Source organism: Crocodylus siamensis, chromosome 3 (assembly GCF_052110815.1).
Source record: "Crocodylus siamensis isolate JL-2025a chromosome 3, ASM5211081v1, whole genome shotgun sequence".
NCBI classification, from domain to species: Eukaryota; Metazoa; Chordata; order Crocodylia; family Crocodylidae; genus Crocodylus; species Crocodylus siamensis.
Window position 1 is genome coordinate 48,427,179 of NC_143397.1, and position 26,650 is coordinate 48,453,828.

The following is a 26,650-nucleotide window of genomic DNA, read 5'->3' on the forward strand; positions in this document are numbered from 1 at the left end:
AGAGTTGCTGAGAACAAACCTAACAGGAAAGAGAGGCAGAGGAACGTCTATCTCCTTTGTAAAGGTGGGAGCCAAAGAAAGAAAGAAACCATCAACAGAAAGAGAAATGTTCAAACCAAACAATTTAATCAAAAGTTGGAAAATACTGAATGGAGAATGTCAAAGCAGAGTAAAGCAGAGATAGAGCCTATATTCATACTCTTAAAAAGCAAAACAAGAAATATGAGAAAGAAGCCAAGGTTCAGTAAATGCTATTGATGGAGGATGTTGTTACACTACAGGCTTGCCTTCAACTTGATGCTTTTACTTCTGAAGTTATAAGCCATTCAAAAGGTTTACTGACTGTGTAGTATCACAGAGGTATGTGTTAACTGTGACTCAAATGCATTTCAAAATGGCTTTCCCAACCATATTTCCAATAGATCACTCCTTGTAGTGATGGATACAAAAATATATGCAGTGTAACCACAAATAATTGTCTTTACTTGTTTTGTTTTGTTTTGTTTTGTTTTAAATGTGGTAAGGAAGAGTCTATGTCAGTCCATTAATGAGCAGTGTCTACTTAAGAAGGCTAGACAATTAGAATCAGAATAGAGGCATGCCTAATCACAACTCCTATGCAGTTGTGGAAGGAAAAATCATGTCTAGTACACAGTCAGTGCTCTGTACTAATTGCCCAAGAAGTTCCACTTGCATAATACCAGATAATAACAGCTCAACAACAGAGAAAGGGGGGCCAATCTCACATAAGCAAAGCTAAATTAGGCCATTTTTTGCTTTTGCAGACTACTGAATACACTGTACAGTATGGCCATCTCTGGGAAAACAGGTGATATCTGGTAACTTTGGAACTGCTATAATACCACTGATGTTATTTGTGGAAACATAAAAGCTTTGAGGATTTGCAGTCCAGTAGCAAACCTATACAGTACCACATGTAGCAATTTGGCTTACTGTTATTAATCCCACCCTCCTTTTTTTTTTTCAAACCTAAAGTCATTTTACTGATTAAAAACTTTGTTAGCGCCATTGCATAACTGATGACAGTTTAATTATTTCAACTCAAACGTTAACCTGAAAAAAAGTAAAATATAACATAGAAATAGAAATAAACTGTGTTTTGCTAGTTTTGAATAAAGGCTTATTTACTGTGATAGCAGAGATAGACTTTAACTTCTTCAGGATGTAAAAGTATTAATTTTAGCTTTGAAATGTAAAATAATTATGGAAACTAATTAAATGATTTCTTTCAGACCTCATAGCCATTTGTTCAATACAGCCATTCAACTTCAAGGTCAATTGTAAATTGCTTGTTTTCTTCGAAAAGGTGAATCACTTATCCCTAGTACTCTGTAAATATCTAACATTCCTCTAAGTAGGATAAAATGTCTAGTTTTCATATAATGAAAAATCGCATAGGTGACATTGTTTCCTGCAACGTTACCTAATAAAAATATTGCTAATAAAAATACCTAATATTGCTCCATTACATAGCTGTGGCTAGTATACAATGTTAACCTATAAAACTGGGGACAGTATACACCCAGCCTTCACCAACCACTAGCCACAGAGAACACAAGGTAATACTAGGATTTTCCTGGACAGCTTTGCTGGACCACCAGTTTGGCCCTTAATTAAGGAATTTAAGCAAACATTCTGCCTGGACTGCAATCTGTTTAATGAAGCCTTGTCACCAAGAACTGCAGCTGCTGTCTGGGGTCAACACAAGGGAGCCCTTGAGAATGTGAAGATAAAGGGGGAAAACAACGTGGATAGATAGTTCAGAGAAGCATCAAGATAACCATTATCCTTATGGAAAAGATTTAATCCTAGTCCTTTAGTTATGGAAAATAACCTACACTTGGGAATAGTAAAAATACCTTTTAACATATCTAAAATGTGCAATGAGGATTATGCTAGTAATGTGCTATTAAAATCCTGTCAAATTTAGAAAAAAATGAATTAAACCTTTGATGTTCATAAATTACCAGGTCACTTTATTGACTCATCCATGTGACACCAAGAGACTCAACACAGCAACACATATATTGTGCTAACCAAGGGAGTTCTTTCTATACTAGTGTTTTTCATCATTTTTCAAAATGTCCATCCAATTAAAAATGAAAATAGCACCCTTTTCCTATCTTTAATCAAAACTGGCATGTTGCTACTGAGACTTTCTTAAATTGCATGAAATAATTTTATTTTAAGCTTGCTCCAATTCAAATAAAACAAAACATTGTCAGGAGACGTCAGATATATGCAGGAAAGGAAATCAAAAGAGTCAAAAGTTATGGGGAAAATTTTGTAGCAAGCAGGAACAAGACATTTCAAAAAAGGAAAAACCATCCAGACCCAGAAGTGGACCAGAAGTATTTCACTTTCTGGGTCTGGGGGAGCACTTGGGATTCCCCCACAGCTGATCACCGAGCATGCAGGGGACACTCCTGCATGCCCATGGGATGCTCTATCTGTCCTGCCATCTCAGCATTCATGAGCTACACCTGGTACCTCGAGGTATGTAGAAAAAACATATAAAAGCTGTGTCTGTGGCTGAATTGCTGATTCTCTGAATCAGAATCGAATATTCAGATTCAGCCGAATTAAACTGGGACAGCAATCTGAATTAACGAATCAAATCACTGTCCCCCAAATTGGGCCGAATTGAATACTGTCTGCTTCACACACCCCTACTAAATATCAGTTATCAGATTGGTATTGGCAAATATGGTTGGTTAATCATTAGTTTCAACCAAGAACATCTTTATCAGTGCAGCCCTAATGGCAACATTTGCTGTACTACACATTTTCAAGGAGCACTGCTACAAATTATCTAAGGTGGGGTTGTGCAACTACCAAGCAGCTGGAGGCTGCATGCCCCATGAGCTGCACCAGCAGGAGGCCGCACACCCTGAAGCCATACCAGAATAAGCCACAGCCTCCCCAGGCCACACACCTGACAACGTCTCCACCACCAATGCACCATGTGCGTTTATCCCTCTCCCCACTGCTGCACTGTGTGTTCGTATCCCTTGACCCCAAACTAGACTGCACCATGTGCTCCACATTCACCATCAGCTCCCCCAACTACCGCACTACACCACCCCCTGAGGTGAGGTCAGGAGGCAGGACCCAGAGGAGGCAAGGAAAAGCCAGAGCCTCTGGTTGCTCTTGCAGCCCAAGCAATGGGGGGAACACTGCCTGAGCAGGAGCCAGGAGGGTGGGGGGAGTCACAATTTAACCCCTTGAGAGTTGCATACGGTCCACAGGCCACCAATTGGACAACCATGACCTAATGTATTCTTGAGGCTTTATGTATTAACATAAATAAAAGCAATTAAACAGGATGACTGTTAGTCACATAATATGTGCTGCAATCATGATTTCATAGATTAGAAAAGATGAAAGGGCTTCCCTCTGATTAGCATTCAAGTTCTTTTATTTTTATTGTGTGTACTGGATTCCAATTTATGTTGTATATGTCAAAACAAATAATAAACCACAGGATGAGCAGGAGAAAACATTTATATTATTTATATGAAAAGTATATTAAAACAATAATAGAAATACTGGATCCAATAAAACTCTGCAAATTCAGAGAAATCTACAGAATTCATTCTTTCCCTCGTGGCCAAGTTTTGTGGCTCAAATATCATCTCCCATCTCATATAGAGACACCATGCAGACATAAGCATATTTAGAATTCCTTGGTAACCCTGGTAACCTTGATTTCGACCATCTTGCTTTTATGACATGCTGGAACTTCAAACCTTTACAATGCTTTGAAAGGCAATTTCTGTATTTAATTTCCTTTAGTTTGCCTTTTCTGATTAACGTACATCTGGTTTTGTAACCACTGTACATTTTTACTACCTAAGATACAATTCTATCCCTTCAGCAAAACAGTACTGTCTAAGTACAGAAAGTTCCAATAAATCAATGGTACGAATACTCCTTCTACTCATGCAAATTGCTCTAATATTTACTGTTGCTGTAATGAAAAATAAGTGAAATACTCCATGTAACATCATTGAATGCAGAGGTGACCAAACTGTGGTGCAAGTGCCACAAGTGTCTTGGACAACCTCGGTGTGTGGCAAATGGCAGATGAGGGAGGGGACAAGCCACACAACAGCAAATAGGATAGGAAGAAGAAAGCAAAGCAAAGCAAAAAAAAAAAAAATCAGACAGGGCACATAGGAAAGCAGAGGAGAAGAAAGCAGAGGAGCAGATTGGGTAGAGAAAGGGGATAAGAGTCGCATTCAGAGAAGGTCCAGAAAGGCTGACCACCACTGGTTTAATGTATTTTGTTTTAAATTTCATGACTGGAATAAAATGAACAATTTAAGATATTTTTCATTCCACCCACATATGCAATCTGAAATAATGACTGTTGAAATGACCATCACTTCTAGAAAGAACGTAAAATGGAAACTGGTAGGACCTGATGGCAAAATATTGATGGTCGTTTATAAAGACACTTTCCCCATAGAATGACAGTCAACAATTATTAAAAGTCAATGTCACTGCTATCAGAACTGTTCTCTCAAATCTATAATTCTCTCTTCAACTGATATTTAAATTATTTGGTAGGTCAGTGTGAGAAAGGATCAAGTACTCCTGCCTGGGCCCCTTTAGACCTAGAGATACACTGGGCTGCATCCTAATTTCTAGCACCTCATTCTTGCTATAGTGCAGAGCAGGTTAGAAGCCAGCTTCTTCTTCTTCTTGTGCGTCTCTACACCATATTTGACCATTTTGTTACACATTTGTGTTAACTTACTGTACTTTGTGAGATCTTTCATTGTACATGTTTCTGCAAGCAGAGGCATTGCAGCAGGTGTTGTGGTATAACTCCACTTCTTCATTAGTTTCTTGGAGTATCCAACTCTGGTACGTAGGTGGTTAAGGCATCACCAACTTTACCATTGTTTGTCACCCCCTAGTGGCAAGGAGTTGGCTGCTGGAATGTCCACTTTTTTTGCTTTAGCTTCTCATTCCATATCTGTAGTTGTCTCTTTGGATGTGGCATTGAGAGGTTGGGTGCTGGTGAGGAATCTCTTGCATGACTTCAGACATTTGTGTACTGTGAGGTAGTCATATAGCAGGTATCTCACATCTTCCATTTGACTTGATTGTTCTAACCTGCTGGCCATTGCTCTTCTATGTCAGGTGAAGTGATGCCAAGCAGTAGGTAAACATTGTTTAGGCTGGTAGGTTTTAGACATCCTGTGATGCATCAGCAGCTATCATTCAGAATGAGGTAGAGGTACTTAGTCAGCTAAAGCAGCCAAATGACAAGTTAATGGTTAGGGGGATTTTCAGGAGATACAGAGCTGGCCATAATGACATCTCCTATACTAGTTTCAGCTTCAGGGCATGCCAGGAAGAAGTAGGGGCACAGCTAAAGCCCTGATGTAGTGCAGCAATCTCTACTATAGAAGACTGGTCCCCTGGAGCTGTTGCCACCGGGTATTGTTTTAAAGAAGTTCTAAGTAACATGGAGAAAGGAACAGCCCTCAGCCACCTTCAAAATCAGGAAAGAAGAATGGTGGTATAAACGATGGGCTGAAGCCCATTCTCATGCTATACACTGAACATAGCTTTGATTCAGTTAAGGATCTAGCCCTATTTGTTTCCAAGGTATTCTGTCTGAGAAGTAAATTCACTTTACAAACCTATGATACTATACTTTAAGATGTTATTTATGTGCAAAAATAATGTTAAAATAGCACTAAAGGTTTTAAAACCAAGAAACCTCTGCATATTCAGAATTCTTAATGTTTCCCATAGTGTTCACATACTGTAGCTTCTGTATCCCACCACTGAAATTCTGTCATTACCACTACCAGTTTTCTCTTGCATTATTTCTTGGAAACTCCATTAAATTTAAGTGTATGTATGGATTGTACAATATCTTCAATTGTTATGTAAGAATCTTGTGGCTATAACTAAGCTCTACACAAGTCTCTGCCTCACAGAGCTGTAAAATATTATTTACCCCCACATGTAAACTGAGAAAGGCAGTTTATGTGACTTGCCAAAGTCTATACAGCAAGTCCAGGCCAGAACCAAGATTCATGGTAAGTTGCTAAGTTTCCAATTAGCAGAAAGAGTAGCACAGAGAAAAAGGGCAATAACCTAGAATTAGGAGATTTATGTTCCAGTTGCCATCCTACCAGAGACTTCCTTCATGATACTACACAAGTCTCTCAGTACCTCCCAATTTGTAAATGGGAATATTATTTTCCTCTATCACCAAAGCATTGTGAGGTTAAGCATTTTGATGTGCTCCCAATGGGGGAGAATATAGATACACAATTAGTGCATCCCCTGCCTCCCCCCGCCCCGCAACAATTCCTTTTTCTGTAGGGAATGAAATCAGTACAATATTAAGAAACAGAAAATAAAATATTACTCAGTAGATTTAAGATCAGAAATGGTGTACCAACTCTGCTTGGACGAGAAGCGTACAAATGTGTAATGTGGTAGAGGTTAGTGTAGGCTGGACTGGACAGGCTATGAGCTGGGAATATCCACCATAGCCTGGAGTGAAGGAATTTCTTCTAGTCAAGGAATGGCAGCAGAAACATCCCTCAAGGTTGCAATTTCTACTTCAGCTGGGATGCTGGTACTCTAGTGATGAGAATGACTGACAGTTGGCAGTAGTCCAGTTTCTGTTCCTCACTCACTCCACTCCTCAGCACCTAGGCCAATGTAAAGGTAAGCACTATACACACCTCTAACATGCTGCCTTGATTTCTGCAGCAGTAACATAGCACTTCTGTTAGATCCTCTTAAGCTCTAAAATCAGGGACAGGATTTAGCTGCCTTGCTTTAGTGAAGAGGCAGGAGCAACAGTCTAATATGTTATATTTTCTTTGCTGGTCGCAAGAATGAAACTGACAGAGCTGAGACTGCTGGACATGTGTGTATGCGCCACAATACATAAATCCAGCATCTGGCTTTGTCACTGCCATGTCCTTTAGCTTTTGCAGACCAAGGCTGAAAGCTCAGTCAGCAACAGGAAAAAATGTGCAGTTACTTAGGTTAGTGAAGGTTGTATTATTCACAGTCTTGACCCTGTTTCCCTTCAGTCTGTTTTTGGACAGCAGATTGGTAAGGGAAAAGCTAATCTTCAGAACTGTTTGGAAAATCTTTACCTCAGTGTGTCAAACCAGGAATATTTTTTCCACAAATAATGTATAACTGACCTCAACGATTTATGTACTCGGATTTAGAAAAAATGAGTTGAAGATGTTTCTGTATTAGCCTTGCAAAAATAAGATAATAGTAGAAATATCAACAGAGCCTAAATACAGCCACGGCCTTCTGACTAGGCTACACTTATAAAGTGGAAGCGACAGAGAAGAATATAAGCTAATTCCACAGACCATGTCATGTCTCTACTGATACCAAGGCAAACCACTCTCTTTCAAGATATACCACTCTCCTTCCTTTTCCTTTTACAAAACCATCCACTTAAAATACTGTACGGGGCATTTTTCTCTTTTGGAGGGGCGGGGGAGAGAGGGGCTCAACCAACTTACGTGTCAACTGAGATGACATATTTTCTTCTAATTTTTCATTGCCTGTGGTATCTAAATCCAAGCTCTACTTTTCCCCTCTTTCAATATCTTTTCTTTAGTATCCTACTGCTTCCAAAAATTGCTGGCATCCAAGAGGATTAAAAGGCCTTCTCTAAAGTTGTCACTGTGCCATTTCTACTGCAAAATTAAGCAAAGTGAGATATATCTGAATAAAGACCTAGTGGAACTGACTCATTTAATTACTATTTAGAAGTCTATAAAAGAATAATTTCCTTTCTCACATATAAACAGTGTGAAGAGGAAGAATAAGGAGAAGGATATGTGCATAGAAAGCTTTCTTTTGATGGTGTACTGGGAAGTATGAGGGGTGGTGGTGCAGTGGCACTGCCTTCCTTCCAAATGAGAAAGGAAACAAGTTTATTTTATGACTAACAGTTATACTTTCAAACTGGCAATTAAAGTGCTTTATTGAGGCCATTTTGAGACACCAGATACTTTGAAGATTAGACATTCATCCATGCTTCGTGTTCAATGTTCCTCTAAGTAAAATATGTGGTTCCTTTAGTTATTCTGTTATGAATTGTACTTTAAAGGCAAAGGGACATTTTTGATAATGCACATCTTAAACTTTTCATTAAACTACCAAATTTAAATTCTACCTTTTTGTGCACTCTGACATTTTTGTCTGGCATTTTCATTAATTTTGCGACATACATAAATGTAGCTGAAATGTTAACTGATCAATACTTTGTCTCTCTCATGTAGCACTAGAGCGCAGCTCCCCAAGGACCATGCAGCAGTACAGAAATTAAATGTGTAAAATATCAAATGTTAATGTTAAACACGGCAACACTTACTGTATAACGACTGAAAAGGCTAAAAGAATTCCAAATGGACAGATGGTAGCACAAATTATCTACAATCACATTTAAAGATTAAAGTTTGTCCTGTAAAATAATTCATTGACTCACGTTGAAGTGTGTCCTTTTACTGATAGCTCAGTTGTCCAATTATTTTTGCACTCATTACAGTGAGAAATGACAGTACTGGAAAGAGAGAGTATACACTTTTTCCCCCCATGCTGCACCCACTGACATCCACAAGAACACAAATGTCTGGTCAAGAGTCTGATGGAAATTAGGCTCAATTTAGTAGATATTTCAGTGCCTACAGAAGAGGAGTCCAAAGAGAAACCTTGCCGCTTGTGCATATTATATAACAGTACAAATTTATGTACTTAAATACCATACTAATTATTGATTAATTTTTAGAAGAAAAATATGTTGAGATAATGTTAAGTATTTGTCTTACCTAAAGGAAAGCCATCATATTTAAAGTGAAGGCTCCCCCCTTTGTATTATACTTATTTCTTTTTTGCCTAGGTGTTAGAGTATCATAACTATTAAAAAAGATCACATTTTCTATCTGTGACCAATATCTTGGCAAAATAGAGCCAATGAAGATTTAATAGGACTGTTTTACAATTTTGATATTAATTTGATATTGTTGCTATTTATTTCTTTTATTTAACAGTTGGCCAATAAAATATACGAGGAAGATATTTTGACAAAAAGATATCGTTAGCATAGCAATTCTACTGATATTTTAGATTCAAAGTCAGGTCATTCTGATCCTATAATTTATGTTTCATGAACTGCTAATACAGAAGCAGGATTTTCTTGAGAATATCCTACTAAAGCAAAGGACACAATAATATAAAAGCTTTCATTCAAAAAATGTATTTATGTAGTAATAATATGATGCTTCTCAAACTTTTATATCTACTGTGATTTATTGAGCCACAGTAAAAAAAATAAAGTAAAAATTGAGCAGATACTGAAGGTGTTATTCATGGAAAATTCCCTTTGAAGATCATGGTATTTTGAAAGTGCAACAGACTTGTAGAGTTTTTTTGTACAGGTGATGTATAAGCTAGAAAGTCCCCATGCTTGACTTCCAGAAGATCTGGAAATCCATGAGAAAAAATAAACTGGAACCGCAGGTCGGCAATTTTTTTAGCATTTCACTGGACTTTGAAGTTCAACAGGCAATCCAGTTCTGGGACAAAATCATTCTGAAATACTTTAAAGTTTCTAGTCTCTATAGGCACATCTCCATGAGATGCTTAATGCGCAGTAGGTTAATGCGCCATAGAATTAGTCTACTGAGCATTAAGCATCATGAAAAGACCATGTGCCTTTGCTATTGTGCAGTAGTGCCAGCTACTGTGCATTTAGTTAGTTATATTAGCGGTACTAAACTTAATGCACAGTAACAATGGCACATTCATGTACATGTAAATGGGCCCTATGTAGATATAGCTTGGGGTAGGTTTATCTGGTAAACTCAACATCACATTGAGGAAGTTCTGAAGAATGCTGTGTTGCTCTGGGTGAACTTCTTAAAAAACAAGCTGTATAGCTACAACTACGTATGTACCAGGGTGAGCTAATTTGCCCAGATGGACTAATTAGCTATTCCAAGTGCTACACAGAAGGGGGAAACTCACCTGGAGCAGCACAGTGTGATAAGGTTGGCAAGTTTACTGCAGAGGCATAGCCTAAGATGACTGCTATGATTCCCAAAGTCAAAAATTATACCACTAAACGTACTAACTTTGAAAAGAACATCAGTGAACATTTGAATGTATAAGAAACCTTGAGTAAATAACTAACTTAAAATAGCATTACCATATAAATTTAAAAGGGCTGCTTGTATTTTCATTATAAAGTTTTTTTTCAGTAGTGTGTAGATCATCTGATATGGAAAGATTATATTTCACACCTGAAGTTGTGACTCCCTTGTATTCCTTTCTTCATTGATTTTAGAATTTTCTTTTCTACAGTATTTTATCATCATGTGCATGTGAGCATATCTAGAAGAGGGATTGGAGTGAGACAGGAAGAAGGGGAATTTGGGATTTATCATAAATTTTGATCAGTCAAACAAACTATTCAAGGATTTTGATGATTTGGAAAAAAAAATCAGTTTTTCATTTTGTAAGACTGCCTGAAACCCTTATTTTACTACTATATATCATTAATCTAGAAGCCTATGTCTTCCAGTCTTTTTAGAAGACTGAATGGTTAATTTTAAAGTTAATTTATAAAATGTTGTTTAGTGGTATGTGTAACAGACTTCTGTTTCCCTCTGGTGCTCTAGCACCTCACTGAGATTATTAGGCATTCTGGACACTCCATCAGTCACCTCCATCACTCTCGCTTGCCACGCCTTCAATATTGTTATAAATTTAGGGGTTGCCTTGAGACCACCAGAGTGACCCTTTAGGCATTTCATCCTGCCCAGCTCAGCCTTGGGCTCCTTAGTCTGCTTCATTTAAGTTTAAAGGTACAGCAAATTAACTTCATATACAGTGGTATACAGTGGTATACGAATGGGCAGACAAAACTGCTGTGGGGGACCAGTTGACACTTGCTGCCAATCAGTAGATTCACCATCCTCCCCCACCTTTTAAAATGATTTAGTCTTACATCTGCCCATAACCACACTTCCACAAGACAGTGTTGAATTTTACAGGGATGTGGGGAAGCTATGAAATCCCAGCCACAACCTCCACTGATCCTTGTTAAATTCCTTGCTAAATTCTCATAGCTATTGTTAAGTAACAAATGTCTATTTAACTAGAAGTAGAGTTATGTACAGCTTTTACAACACAGGAAGCAGAAAAAAAGTCTTAAAAATATCTGTTGAGACATGTTTCTTGGAAAGAAAGACTTGAAAATAGTAACCATAAGTAGAACCCTATGATGTAGGGCAGGACTGAAATAGTTTTAAAGATACAGTACTGAAATAGATGCAGTATATCAATGCCAGTTCTTAAAGTAACTGTTACAAAAAAATATGGTCTGTTATGTGGGGGAAGAAAAACAAGTATATTTTTCTATAACCAGAAATGTTTCTACTACAATGTACTATAACTAGTGTAAAAAGAATATTTGCTATGGCACCAAAATAAAAGGTCTGCATTTATCTATTTGGAACTGCTTGTTAAGATGGCTTCTGGTCATGTTCTATTAAGATAAATGGTGACACAACTTTCTTCATGGTGACAGCAGTGGACCACAAGATAGAAACGACATGCTTGCCATACATTTCCCCAGATCCTATTGACATTAAAAAGGATTTCCATGCCCGCAGTGAAAGAAGAATTGGACAGCTGAACATTTACTGATCTGAATAGCAGTGCTAACATGAAAATGTGACCTTACAGAGAAACAAGCACCATCATAACAGAGTTTTTATCATCTAAACTGAGAAACAGGGAGAGAAGTTTATCGCCCTTTTAAATTAAGGCCCAGAATATATAAATATAGTATTGTAGACAACAGCATTAGTCAAAAACTGAGATGTTCACAGTTCAAACTCATTCTTTGTGTAATGTTCATATCTGTGTGCACAGAGGTGTCATATACAACCCTTTCACACTTGCAGAAGCTGCAACAGGGCAAGTATTTGCCTCCCAATGGTGGCTAGGTAGTGGTACAGTACCCCCTGTTAGAAGACAACTGCTTTAAATGCCAGACACAGTACAAAAGGATCCCTGCCTAGGCGTAGTGATTCAGTGCAGCTCCAAGACACCCCAGACAGCTCTTCCCACTTGTGAGATACAGCAGTCAGTTTCTGAGTCTGCCCAAAGTTGTGGGTGTACATCCCCTCCCACCCTGACAATCTGGATGTCCAACTGGCAAAATCCAAGTGACGAATTTGGCTGTGGGTTTGAAGCTCATGTCACTATAAAGCAACAACATCAAGTGCACAGAATTTACTAAGAGGACACAGAGTTTTAACTCTAAATTTTCTATATTTGATATCAAGCATGCAAACCTTAATGAAATAATGTTTGGGGTGCAATTAGAGTTTCATGGGACCACAAGATGCAACCTGGAGCCAGAATTTAGTGACTGAAAAAAGAATATTTACAGCAGACAATTACATTTTGTCTGAGAAGTAACTGTTTTGGTCTAGGGGTACTCATATTTTTATGAACAAATTTTCAAATATAATACTTACTTAGCAAGTGAAACATCTCATTCCCCTCATAACATGAATGCCATGTTAATAATGTGTACCAAACATCTGTACAAAGGATTTTCCCTCAGAGGTCTGTATTGGAAAGAACTCTAATTTTAAAGTACAAAAAAAAAAAAAAAAATCGAGGAAAAAAAAGAGACAGATATTGTGCCAAGCCTGCAAATTGACAATACTGGTGTCAAAGGAACTACTTGTGCAAGGAAAAAATGAATTGTTAGCAAATTCTGTTTTGTTCCATCTTATTTATACACGTATCCACCAGGCAAAATTTTTCTTTCTTGCATCCATGAACTTTTAAACTTAATTCTGTTTTTAGAATTTAAATAAAAAGTACATATAAAAAACAGGTTGTTTCAGCCTGGAGGAAAGCCAAGGCCATACAGCCATTCTGAAGACTGGATGATAACAGGAACATTATATCCAGCCAAACAAACGACTTTGAGCAAAAATAATGAGAAATATTACAAGATGATCATACCACAAAAGCAGCAAGACTCCTTGGGGGTGAATCCCAGTCAAAGCAACTGTTTACATAGTAGGCAGCATTTATAAGTACCATGACACAACGCTTCATGCGGATGAAGTTTCTTAGGAGCAGCTGTGGGAAAGATGAAAATATTATCAGAAAAAACAAGACCTCACACAACTTCACACTATCAAGACAGCTTAGAATATATTCACACTCCCTTGGGTTAAAGCAAGTTAGTAAAATTGAAAGAGTGGCCATCTCCATACCAAGTTGGACTGTGATTATGAATGAGGCCATGAAAATATGCCTTCTGCACTTGCTCCAGCTCTAAAAACATTAAGGCTAAGGACAGACATACACATAAACCAGTTTAAGTGATCAGAAACTGATTTAAACCTGTAACAGAACAGATGTTCAGTGCACATAGACCAGCTTTAAAATGGCTAAAAGTGGCTCGAGATAAACTTGGTTGAATGTAGTAGCAGACTTAACTGAGTTCAGTAAACTGGTTTACTTCTTGATGGGGTGCTAAATGCTGTGTTATCAACTGCCTCTGGCTCCCTCCCTGGTCAGGAGCAGCGAGGGTGGGGGGGCCCCTCCCTAATCAGAGTATCTTGCCAAGACCTGGCCATGACCCCCCCTCAGCTCAGCTCTATAGAAGGGAAAGGAGGGTTCTCTAGCAACCCTCGGCTTCTAGCCTGAGCCACTGCATTTTCTCAGTCCAGAGGGAATGTCTGTGCACTTGCAAACTGGTTCAGCCTAGCCAGATTAGACTAACCTGCAAAGATTGAATCAATTCAGGCTCAGGCTTTTTGAATGTCTGTGCCTAGCTTAAGTGCCAAAAAAATGTCACATAGCTGCTGTCTGGCATATGCCCTGCCCACAGCATACCCAGACTCTCAGTGTCAGTCATGCTATAACAGCAGCACTGGGCATGCCCACCACTGCTCTAACAGTAGCTAAACTACATCCTGTTGATGTTTAGGATGTGGAGAAAAGTGGGTGGTCAGTGTGGGCTTTTTATGGTGATGTTCCCCAGGGTGATTCAATGCAGCACAGACATGTTAAATCCACCAAATTGTTTAGATGTAGATTTAGAATACTACTACGTATTGGAAAATTGGAGGGGCAAAGGAATACAGCAGTCAATTTATCACATGCTAAATTTAATTCTAATGTTTATAAGTCTGAAATACATATAAACTGTTGCGTTTATCCTAATTCACGGTGAGTATTAAAAATATGAAAAAAATCATGCACAAGGATTTATGTATCACTTAGTTATTGGGCTTTTGGAATTTTATTAAATTCTATGACCAAGGCTTTCAGTAGTGTGTACCTACATTTAGGCTCAGCCATCAATATTTAGCTAAGTGGTGTGATTTGTCAGGGATGACTAACATTCAGTATCTCTCTGACTTCAACAGTTTGAAAATCTTGGCCTTTCCTTGTAAATGTGTGTTGCGAGATATTATCGGCAAATAATACCAAATTATTGCTCTAAACAAATCAAGACTCAATGATCTCCCAAGGTCCCTTCCAGCCCTAATGTCTATGAAATCTATGAAGATACTTCATATATCCATTTTTTCCCTGTTGGCTATACACTGTGATAGTGGTCTTTTCAGTTACCATTAGTTCTAAAGGTTTAATACTATAACCTTAACAAGAAGAATTCTTTATATTTATTTGTACAAACTGATTTACAGGGAGGAAAAGATTTCAATTCAGGGAGAAAACTTTAAATTACTGATATATTAGGCATCATTATTATCTTAAGGTAGCCATCATAATTAATTTGAGTATTGGATTAACACTTTACTTTTAAAGAAGAACCCACCAATCACCAGGTAACATGGATATTTTAAAATGTTACTACAGCAATCATTAATGAAGTTCTCTCTTTTTAATTTTTAAACAGTTTTTTTCTTTTATAAGCTGTACTGTAAGCAAATATTCTAAAACCAAAAGAGGGTATTTAAAGTTATTGCCTTTGCCATCTGCAAGCAAGAATAATAACAATCATTTTCTGTTATGAAAGTAGGGAGAACAGCAAGTCTTGAATAAAAGGCCTTCTTGTTTGTTTGCTGTAATAACGGTGAAAAAATGCAGCTCTAGAAACTGCTTTCCCTACAATAGTGAAGAAAGATAGCATTTTGCCCTTTTGCAATCTCTTCTGTAAAATACAATGGACAATGGATACTTAGTTCATGTGGTATATAATGTAAATCACATTAAGGTTTATGAAGGTTCATTAGTAGTTGAACTCAATATGCTCCTACAAAAAAATACTTTAAAAACTTTGCCTTTCCTACCATGCACAGCACCAAAAAAGCAACTTCCCACAACTCAACTCCACTCCCAAGAACTAAAATACAGAACTATGGATTGCAAATAATTCTACCAAATATAAATTAACTGGAAATATCACAAGATGCATTTTTAAAGCAATTATAATAGTCTGTTTCTATAACAACTAAATAGCACTGAAAAGTCATAAACTATTTTGTTTCACTTGTCTCTAATTACCATATAACACACTTAAAATCTAACTGACTGCTGATACTATGCTCCTAACCTCAACAAAATGGAGTTCTTTCAAGTGAAGGTCAAGAGCAAAAATTTATGCTAGACTTAGCTTACATCCACCTGTGGTATACAACCTGATACGTGTGGACACGCCAATTGTTTCAACTGTGTTCTCATTCAGACATTTCATGAAAAATCAAACTGCAGTATAGAATGAATAGATACAATAAAAAATGTATGTTGTTCATGACCATTCTTAAATCTCAGAATTCATTTTTGCTAACAGAAAATTGACATGTAATTCTTTCCACACATAGCAGTTTGATAGGAGATATTTAGCAGCTTACACCTGATCCTTAAGCCTTTCCAAACAGATTAGTCTTTTCTTACTTTTTACCTGTTTAGACAGTCTGTTTTCCTCTTCAATGTACTTCTGTTCTTTGGGCATTAATGTTCGTATGCTGGCTTTCACCTATACACCAAAATATGTGTCAATATTATGGGCTTATTTCATACTTAGTAATGACACATACTTCAATTTGCAATAATTAAAAAGTTCCAAAGACATGGCTGCCAAGCCCACAAAATATAAATGTATATACAGGCACAAGCTTCTATTTCTTACATTAGCAGCACTAGAAGCAGCAGCAGCAGCAGCACAGTAACAAAAAGAGTGGGTGTGCCAGGCAGTGGCAGAAGAGCATTCTGTAGTATACATCAAGGTTTAGAGAAAATGAGGAATGACAGAAATTCTCTACAAATCAGGAACAAAAGCTTTCATGAAACTGAACTCTTTAGCAGTACAAAAAAGCTAAAGTTAAGACTTACAGCATTAAAAATCACATCTATTTCAAGATAGATGACCCCCTTTGTTGGCCCTGTCAGCTGCTTGTTTTTCAAGACGTAGGCTTTCTGTTCACCATTTTGAATCTGCGGGAAAAGGACATGACAGCCGTCTGTCTCACGGTCTCCACTGAATACACTCCCTCAGTGACCTTTGACCCCCAGCTGCTGAAACTGACAGAGAACCCAAAACAACTGTGGCAATTCTGACAAGTACCTGTTCATTACCAGGACCAAGTCTGTCAGGAAAAATTAACTATCATGGGATTCAACATGGCCGTGAATTGAGTATGTTAAAATTTTAGTGTTCTTATTACAGACCTTGGTTGAAAAATGACAGACAAAGAGCTGAGATTTTTTTTTCCTTGAGCAAGAAAAATACAGAGCAGTATGTCAGGTGAATGAAACTTACAGACAGCAACGGTATAGCAACTTTGCCCAGAAAGTCAGCACTCCGATCTCGATCTTCATCATAAACTGTCACTTCCAGAACTGAGTGGATATCTTTAATATTGCTATAGAGGAAAAAAAAAAGTACACACAGAGGAAGAAAAAAAAAGTCACCTACATCAATGGTTACAAGGACAAAAGCATAAAAAGTTAGCAAAAAGCAGATATTTACGTATTTTAGAAAGCCTAACAGGAAACAAACTAGGGTAAATAAGATGTCGTTAAATACAACCAAAAGCAGAGATTGGTTACTTCAGAGGCAACACTGCAGTTGTAGTATCTGCAGCACCTTACACTACTGTAAATTTTTTAAAAGAGTGTTCCTTTAAATCTTGTACCTGGTATAGGCGCTACACAAGTTGCAATGAAAGCCAGTGGTAAGGTGTACTGAGGGATTTACAGAAGGAGACATCAGGTTTGATAGCCATAAAAGACCACACCTGAAAATTCCACTGTCCTTGTGGTAATTTAAAATGCCACATGCTTTGGTATCTGTAGCCCTCTAAATAAAAATAAAAATGAAGTAGCTGACTATGTCCTTAGGGTCAGAATGAGCTCTCCACTTCCAAAACTGTAGCTTAATTCAAAATATTCAATAGCCACACTAAAAATGAATTTAGAAAGAGACGTGCAAACCTTATTACATTTTTCACCTACTTTTAAATATTAAACAGTTCATCACTGTGCATAGCAAGTGACGTTATATATTGTAAAATCTTATGGAATAGTTATTTATATATTTATTTTTATATATTTATTTATTTAAATATTTATTTATTTGGTTAAGGGAAAAGAAACAAAAATCATTTGACCAAACTTATTATTTGATCAAATTCCTTGCTGAGAAAACATGAATTAAAGGAAAACAATAGCACTTGACTAAAACATAGATATATGTGAAGCTGAATTTTAGGACAAAGTCCATTAACCAATTTAAGAATAACCAAAACGATTAACACATGCATATACATACTGCAAGAGGTAAAACCTTCCCTTGAAGATCTTACTAATTTTTTCTATTTTCTTTCTGATAAGTCTTTTGTTCCTTACAAAAATATGTGAGCCTTTATTCAGAGACCCTGGTCAAGTAACACAGGCTGATTAGTCACTGATTCTCTTAGCAGATAATTAACAATAAATTAATGAAGAATTTTGCATGTTTGTGCAGATACATAAATGAGAACTATGTGAGAAAGCTAATGAGAATTACAATTGCTGCAGCATTTTTCTTTTGTTCTGAATGAATTACTGAGGCCCCATCTCAGAGAAACGAGAGTTATGCTGCATAGATTCTATAGTATAGGTGGCAAAACATAGGACAGACAATTTCTTAGATAGAAAAAATTGACTCAAAGGTCATTCTGAGACCGAACACAATACTTAATATTCTCATTTTTGCCAAAGTGAAACTCACAGAAAGCTTAAGCTTCTACTAAGTTTGTAAGCTGATTGTAGATATCAGCAGCAAAGAAATCTGAAGTTGATCAATTTTCTCCTCGTCAGTATCACACTGCAATCAGGGAGATATATATAAAGTTTCTTTCTTCCATATTATATATATGTGTGAAAGAAAAAAACTAAAACAAAGAAATAAGGTGACAATTCATTCCTGGAAGAAGTATTCTTCTTTGCATTTGTTGGAACCTTTTATTATTTTCAAAACTACAGAAAAATATAACAACTGTGCCACTTCTAAACTGAATGTTGCAGATTGCCTTTTATCCAATAGCACCATTGCATAATTATAATATCAAATAGTATTGTAACAAGGTCATTTGTCAAATCAGAGAAACAGATTTAAAAAAAATGAAAATCAGCAAGAAGCTCTTCCTGAAAAAAGATGCTTCTGGTTTATTTCCTTCTCACATACACTGAACTAGTGGTATTCATTAAGATATTTATTATGTTTCATAATGATCATTAGCATCAACATGTTTCCTCATTTCCAAAAATCTAGGACCAAATCCTCTGAGATGAGCTCTTTCAACTTTCACCAAAGCTAGTGGGAGTTAGGAATACTCTGTACTCCACAACTATTCTCTCACAGGAACGGACCTCCTCTTTTTAACAAAGTGATCTAGTTTTCACTTATCTGAAAGCATTTTCAATTTTTCTTAATTCCACTGAAAAGGAATTCAGCTATTTAGCTTTAAAAATAAGAGTATTTCACAACTATTTCTCTGGTAGGTAATTTTGATTTTTGAAAGTTAAAATACCAAAAACTTACAATGTGAAGACTTTGTTCCATTCAGGGTTGAGATTCTTGTAGACTGTATGTGTCAGCAGTCTGTCATTGTTCAACTCAACTACACAAAATGGGTCACTTTTACCTATAAAGAGAAAATTTGGAACAAAAGCCATGAGCTGGCAAAAGTAAATCAAGATTGGATTTATTTCCAAAAGATCCACCTGTGTGTCTGGTTCAAACAAGATTTCAGGCAGGGAAGTCTACTGGCCTGTCTTATATACAATATCAGACTAAATGATCACAACGGTCCCTTCTGGTTTTACAGTCTATAATTGTTCTGTACTGAAAATTCATAAAACTACCAGGCCGACTGGGAATGCAAGGACAAAATCTACTACTTTTCTAATCGCAAACTGCAAAAACCCTGCAAGCCTGTGAACATTCCCAGGATGAACTGAGAGGACTTGGTATGCTGTGCAGTTAATAGTTTTCCAGTAACGATTAGATCCTTATAAAATTTTGATGCATAGTAAACATATTACTCTTTATTATTTGCATTAACACAGTACCTAGAAGTCCTTTCATGGATAGGGATGCCAATGTGTTAAACTCCGCACAAAACAAAAACCAAAACAATGGTCCCTACTTCAAAGAACCTACAATCCAAATATAAGATAACAGATCACGGTTGGATATGGCCAGATGGAAGTACACAAAGAATCAATGACACAATAAAGATTATATGGTAGGCAGTAGTGTCAGTGCATCAGCAGCCTAAGTGTTGTAATTTTTTTCAAGTAGCCTGGTAAAGGAAAGGTTAAGTGACTTGGAGATAAACAAGAAAATGGCTTTTCATATGTTTACATCAACGAGTACACTGTCATCTCTCATCAAGAAATAGCTTTTTGTCTTCTACCACACCATTGACCAAATCACCAGAATCAGCCAGAACTACCTTCTGGCAAAAAGAATGGAAGAAACCAGGCAACAAAGCTGCTGAATGGAGCCAGTGAGAAATTGCCTGCAGTGGGGAGTTAGCATCTGGCTCCCACTACAAATGGCATGCACGGCAGAGCCTGAACAGGTTGAGAGTGGGTCTCAACAGATGCAATTTTCTCATGAAATTAGGGAGACCCTCCACAACTGACCAATGTGTTTGTCAAGAGAAGCAAACCATGGATCATCTCCTGAGATGCCCTGTAGCACCACAATGCACCCCACAAGGTCTGGCAACACTGACACCAGAAGCAGTGGCCTGGGCAGAATACTGGGAACAGACCATATAGAAGGATTTGATTGGAGACACAGTGAAGATGTGTACAAGAAGCTCCTACCAAATGTGAGAGGTGGGATGGGAAAAAAAGCATGAAGATTCTTGCTTGAAACTTTAACACAGGGCTGACCACTTTTCAAGTGCAGCACCAGTGAGGACTGCATGCCATGTAGGCTGCACCAGGGTGAGCCATGGGCCCCCCAGTCCATGTGAGTCGATGTGGATGCCCCCACCACTGCATTGTGTACTCACGTGGGCACCCTGCCTACATTTACACTGAGCATCTGCACAGCACCAGACTCCCTTCTGCTCCTGCCTCCATCAGCTAGGGTACAGGCAGGAAGTGACAGCCAGAGGAAGGAAAAGGAACCCTGGGGCTATTGTTGCTGTTGGAGCAATAAGAGGAGCAGCAAACTTCAACTTAACCCCTTCCTCTCCCCCACCACAGGTCACTAGTTGGAAAGCCTGGCTTTAACGTATGGGACATAATTCATGTTACGTGAAGTTTAGCATCCTGAGTTGATCTGCGGTGAGGTTCAATAAATAAGAGTTAATGCATAGGCTATAAAGGGACTTGAAAGTGAGGACACACAGATTATGTTTTATGAGATTAAAAAAAAGAAGCAGCCAAGGCAAAAATGCGACAGGAGAGCATAGGAAAATGATCTTTGTAGCATTATTCTGGATTGCATATGGGTAGGGAAAGACGACAGTTGCCAAGGCTAAAGAAAGCAGGAAAAAACCTACACAGTTTTAGCTGTACAAATAAATAGGGAAGTCCTATTTATGTCATTCCAGATGAAGTGCAGAAAGAATTTTCAGGAATCAGACGTAGCTTAGATATTGAGGATCGAGAGAGTTGAAGATAGCCTCAGTTACAGGCCAAAGTGACAGACAAGATGATGGTGTTGTCCATAGTGCTTGACAATGCAGATGGGGGGGGGGGGAAGAAAGGGAGGAATCAAGACCTTTGTTGGGTGGTTAAAGGAAATGTTAGAGAGAGGCCAAGATTTTAGTGTAGACATGTCTGGAGTAAAGAAGTAGATTTGTGAGTCATCCACATGGAGCTCGTAGTTGAGTTCCTGTTTGCACATGAAACTGCCCAGAGATTACATATGGAAAATAGAATACTGTTGAACCCTGGATTCCCAGAAACTGCAGAAAGATTACTGGATGAAGAAGATCTTGGAGGAGGAAAGGTAGGCATAGTAAGAATCAAATTATTTAGCTGATATTTTATTAGAAAGAATCTCCTAGCAAGTAAGAATAAAGGTTTGAATTACTGGGGAGAAAGAGACACAAGTGTCCATAAACTGTATCTATTTTTTCCATACTTTTGAAGAGGATAAACTCCTCGGTCTACTGCATCATTTTAACTTCCCATGATTAATTAGTTAAACAAAGCAGCGGCTGCTAACAAAGTAAATTGCAGGTAAATTCCAACACAGCACAGTGATTATAATTTTAAGACCAATTCTGGTTGACTTACATACGTATACCTTCTCTTTAAGTGCCTGTGTTTATCATATATGTTTCAACAGTGTTGGTTGTAGCTGTATTGGTCTAGCGATGTAGGGAGACAAGGTTCTCTGGGTAAATTTGATGTCTTTTATTAGACCAACTAAAATAGTTGGAAAAAGTCTCCTTTGCAAGCTTTTGGATACAGACAGCCTTCTTCAAGCAGAGGGAGCATCTGCGGTTGTTTTGTGCTCTTCCTGGATCTTCCAAGAAGATTAGTAAATTTCAGATTTATCCAAAGACCTTGTCTGCCTACATCCTTAGACCAACATGGCTGCAACCAACACCTCTCAAAAATGTACGATAAACACAGTCCCTTAAATAGGAAGAATATGTATGCAAGTCTAGCAGAATTAGTTTTAAAATCATCTTCACTGTACTGTGTTAGAATTTACTTGGAATTTACTTTGTTAGCAGACACTACTTTGTTTCACTAATTAATCATGGGAAGTCAAAATGATGCAGTAGACCGAGGAGTTTATCCTCTTCAAAAGTATGGAAAAAATAGTTATAGTTATGGACACTTGTGTCTCTTTCTCCCCTTATTCTTGCTTGCTGAGAGATTCTTTCTGGATCTTCCAGGAAGAGCAACTGCGGATGCTCCTTCTGCCTAAAGAAGGGTGTTTGGACCTGAAAGCTTTCAGAAAAGAATTTTTCCAACTATTTTAGTTGGTCTGACAAAAGATGTCAGATTTACCCAACAAACCTTGTGCGTTTATCATGGTGTGAAAGCATGCATAGAATCTGCATCTAAATTTAAGGATATAAATACACGAGTACTAAGCTTTAAAATAATTTGTTACTGCCATAATCTGAAGGAAGTCTGCCTTGTTAAAGTTAACAACAAGTAAACAGCATATTCTAGAGTGGCTTAACCTTGTTTCTGGTCTACCCACAGGCAGCAAAGTATTTGAAAGTTATTGAATGTCGGTATTGGCTCCCCATAATCAAATCTAGCAAACTAAGCAATTGTATTTCACAATGTCTTCAATATTTCTCTAATGCAATGTCATGTATTATAAGAACCCATAAATTCAGTAGCTCAATGGGGCTACATTAATGATATTAGTAAGCATGTAATTTGTTTCATACCTTATACAAATGACAATGAAATCAATATTTAGACAAAGCTGTCCAAGGGTCACATCTTCCAAACTGTAATATTGATTCAGACTACCTCAGAGGTTAATGTGCATATTATTAACTTTAATGATAAAGAATAATTGTTTTAAACACATTGTGAATTACAGTCACAGTGGATGTTTATGTTCCCCTGAAAGCTGAATATCATCAGATCTTCTCTATTAATCTTGAAAAAAGGATGAATTAAATAACCATCAGAGATGGATGCTACCTTCAGAGTTTTAGAGTGCTTAGCTGCCACATACCACACCTAAACAGAAGTTAGATACTGATGGCTCACATTTCAAACAAAGAGATGATCACAATTACAAACACTACAAATGTACAAGGTAACCAGGGTGATATTGTTTTATCTGCTTTGTTATAGGATACTCAGTGATATTCTCTTACATTTGTAAATAATTTCTGTGAATTGATTATATACAGAGAAATGTTCTTGCAGAACTGCCCTAATGCCTTTTACAATGAATAAAAAAGTTTTGGAAACAATAAGTTAATTAGCTGACCACCTGAAATTACGAGGACAGAATTTTATTTTCTGAATACTTCGATATTCACTATTTAAATATAGATACTTGGAGATGTATATGATGACTAAAACTGGTCAAGACCACCAAGTAATAAGCAATATCCATCATGGTGAATATTTGTCTATAACACTCATATTATGTGTGCTTCTATATTAAAATCACTTCAACTTCTCATTCTCTGTCACTTAAATTCAACTTCTTTAACCTCCTCGAAAATAAACCATAAAATAAACAAATTTAAGAATACTTTTGACTTTGCATTAAGAGAAAGCAATGACACTTTACAACAGGGCTGCAAATATGGTACGACACTTGCTATCACTGTTATATCCTGTAACAGGACTGGTGTCCCAGGAATGGCCCTCACGCCCCCTGGTGGTGACTTGGCTCCTGCTCTGCCCTAAGGTCCCTCCCTTTGCTCTCACCTGCCATGCCTTGGTCTTATTAACAAAACTGGAAAGGGAGGCTGCCCAAGGGCTTTTAGCCTATACTCTTACCCATGGATACCTCTTAGACCCCACTGCTCTCAATCAATCCCTTCTGCTAGGTAGGCCCTCTTGGCCCCCTAAGGGCATGCATTGCCTTATGAGTTAATCATGGTCTCCAACCACCTCTGTACCTATGCCCATGCCTTGCAGGTGTAACAATCAACCAGCTTGAGCCCCTATCAGACTCAAACCTCCTGTGCTGGCACTACTAGGATTTTCTGATCTCTCCTACAGTCCCAAACCCAAAACATAAGTGAATTGGCTATAACTTCACTCTATAACCATACTGCTATCCTCTGAAATCCCCATCCAAACTGAGTCTAATCCCCTGCAGTCCTCAGTTCCTTACTGATAACTCTTAGGGACAGCAGGATGACAATCAGGCACTCATCAGCAGACATCTTACCACAGAGCTCCTTTCTCTTCAGCCTTTAGGGCCAGATTGACTGCTTAGGTTCAAGCTCTACCAGAGCCCTGCTGCCCTTCCAGATGGGTGGCTTCCTGTCCGCAGGTGTCTTTTAATACACTTTGCTTACTGGCCTTCAAGGTAGCCTATTGCACAGGGATGGGCAAAATAGGGCCTGTTGGCCAAATCTGGCCAGCTAAATGATTCTGTCTGGCCTGCAGTGGGTCCCTTGACCCTGCCCAGCCCAAGTGCTGGGGAGCAGCCTAGGCCATGCCACATGCAGCTGATCCCACCATCCTCAGGCATGGAGGTGCTGCCAGGCACAGAAGCGGCCTGCCCTATCCCCATGCATGGCTCTCAGGCACACCAGGAGCTGTAGTCCATGAAATCAGGCAGCACAGTTGCAGGGTAGGGGTAGTGTGGCAGCTGGACTTAACTTCCCAGCAGCCCCTGTGGTGGTGGTTTGCTCTGCCGTCTCACACTTCTGGCTGCTACTGTCAGCATCTCTGCCACTGCCACCAGACCTGGACCCACTGCCTGGGTACCCTAGCCTACCCACCCTGCACCCATTGCCAGGGGTGAGAGGCAAAGCAGGTAGGTGGATGGGGTCTCCATGATGCACTTTGAGAGACTGGCCAGGCAGATGGGATGGGGCTGTAGGCAAGTGGGGAGTGGCATCCACAAGTGGGTCAGTGTTGAGATCATGGGGTAGTTACAATTCAGGGCTGGGGCCTGCAGCATAGCTGTGATCTAGTCTGTACATGTCCCTACAATGGGCACTGGTTCCTGTGATAGCCCTGCACTGTCACCACCCTGCAATCCTGACCCTGCCCACCTGACCCGCTCCCAGATGCTGCTCCCTCCCCACCCACAACCCCATCCCAGCTTTCTGGCTGAGCATACCCTGCCACAGAAGTCCTGGGCTGGTCTTCATGGGGACCCCACCACCTGCCCACCTGGACCTGGGGCTAGATAGGATCAATTGGCATCTCCCCAGTGACCTCCTGCATAATTGCTCATCATTGCTGTAGAAGCAGACCTTGTCTCCTACACAAGACACCACCAGGAATCTGTCAGCATTGCATTAGGCTTCTTGCTGCTCACCCAGGTTACTCTTCTCAGCAATAGACACTTCCCATTCATGGGCTCTGGCTGCCTATCTCTTTAAGCTAGCCCCGTTTTTGTCTCTCTGGGTTCTGTTTGCCCTTATTTTTCCTCTATAAGTAACAGGAACCATAAGCTAGCTGGTAAATATCCACTTTGGAAAAATGATTTATTCCAAAAACATGGCTGTTTGATTTCCAAGTAGCCAGGGCCCACATGCCCCATGGCCTGCACCAGAGAATCTGCATGGCACACTGGCTGCACCAAGTCAAAGCCTTGGTCCTTGGTCCACATGTTGGGCAAATCTGGCCAGTCAACTGATTCTATCTGGCCTGCAGTGGGTCCCTTGGCTGCTAAACCATATGCTTGTACAGGCACCCCTGCCCCATGTACTGCTGCACTGTGTGTCTACTATATGCCTACCCTCAGAGCCCTCATCTGCTGCTACAGCCAGAGCCATAGGGGAGCAGCAGCAGCTGAACAGGAGCCTAGGGGATGCAACTTCACTCTTTGCAAGCTGCATGCAGTTCACAGACTACCAGTTTAGACAGCCCTGTTCTAAAAGAAAGATTCCACACAGAAGATAAATAATCAGCCTATCACCTTCCTCCATAAGTATATTTAAATAAGTATATATTTGTGCTATGATAGTGCCCTTATACCTGATCTGATAATCTGCAGAATTAATCTCATAAGAGAGTGAGCAAGTCATTTAATGGGACTGGTGCTCAGCTACCTCTGTAACTGCCTTAGCTTGGAAGCCAAGGTAGAGGAAATAGGTAAGTAATGATTACATGAATAAGAGCTGACCTGCATGAAAAAATGGTGGTGAGGGAGAGAATAGGTCTGGGGCAAGGGCAAAGGCAGGTGCTGCACAGCTGGGGCATGGCACGGGACAGGGGAGGGTGCAGCTCCTGCTACTACAGGCTGCCACTGTGGGCTGGGGCTGTGCTGGGCTCTTCCCAGTAGGGGCTGGGTCATGCTGCACTCAGAGTGGGCAGTGGTGGCCCTGGGAGGGGGGGCTGGGGAGCTATGGTGAATTGTGGGGTGGCTACAGTCCCTCTATAACCCCCTTCCCAGTGCTGCCACCCACCTCAAACGCAGCCC

At 39.0% G+C, this 26,650-nt stretch overlaps 1 protein-coding gene across 1 annotated transcript in view; it reads right to left on the reverse strand.

Annotated features, from left to right (window-relative positions):
• MCTP1 (multiple C2 and transmembrane domain containing 1) overlaps positions 1–26,650 on the reverse strand; it is a 500,289-nt gene that overhangs the window by 136,729 nt on the left and 336,910 nt on the right. The window contains exons 12-16 of the mRNA XM_090038277.1: positions 19,121–19,223; positions 16,856–16,958; positions 16,429–16,530; positions 15,998–16,072; positions 13,081–13,200 (exon numbers count right to left, since the gene is read on the reverse strand). Coding sequence (XP_089894403.1) covers positions 13,081–13,200; positions 15,998–16,072; positions 16,429–16,530; positions 16,856–16,958; positions 19,121–19,223 — 503 coding nt within the window. The remainder of the gene's footprint in view (positions 1–13,080; positions 13,201–15,997; positions 16,073–16,428; positions 16,531–16,855; positions 16,959–19,120; positions 19,224–26,650) is intronic.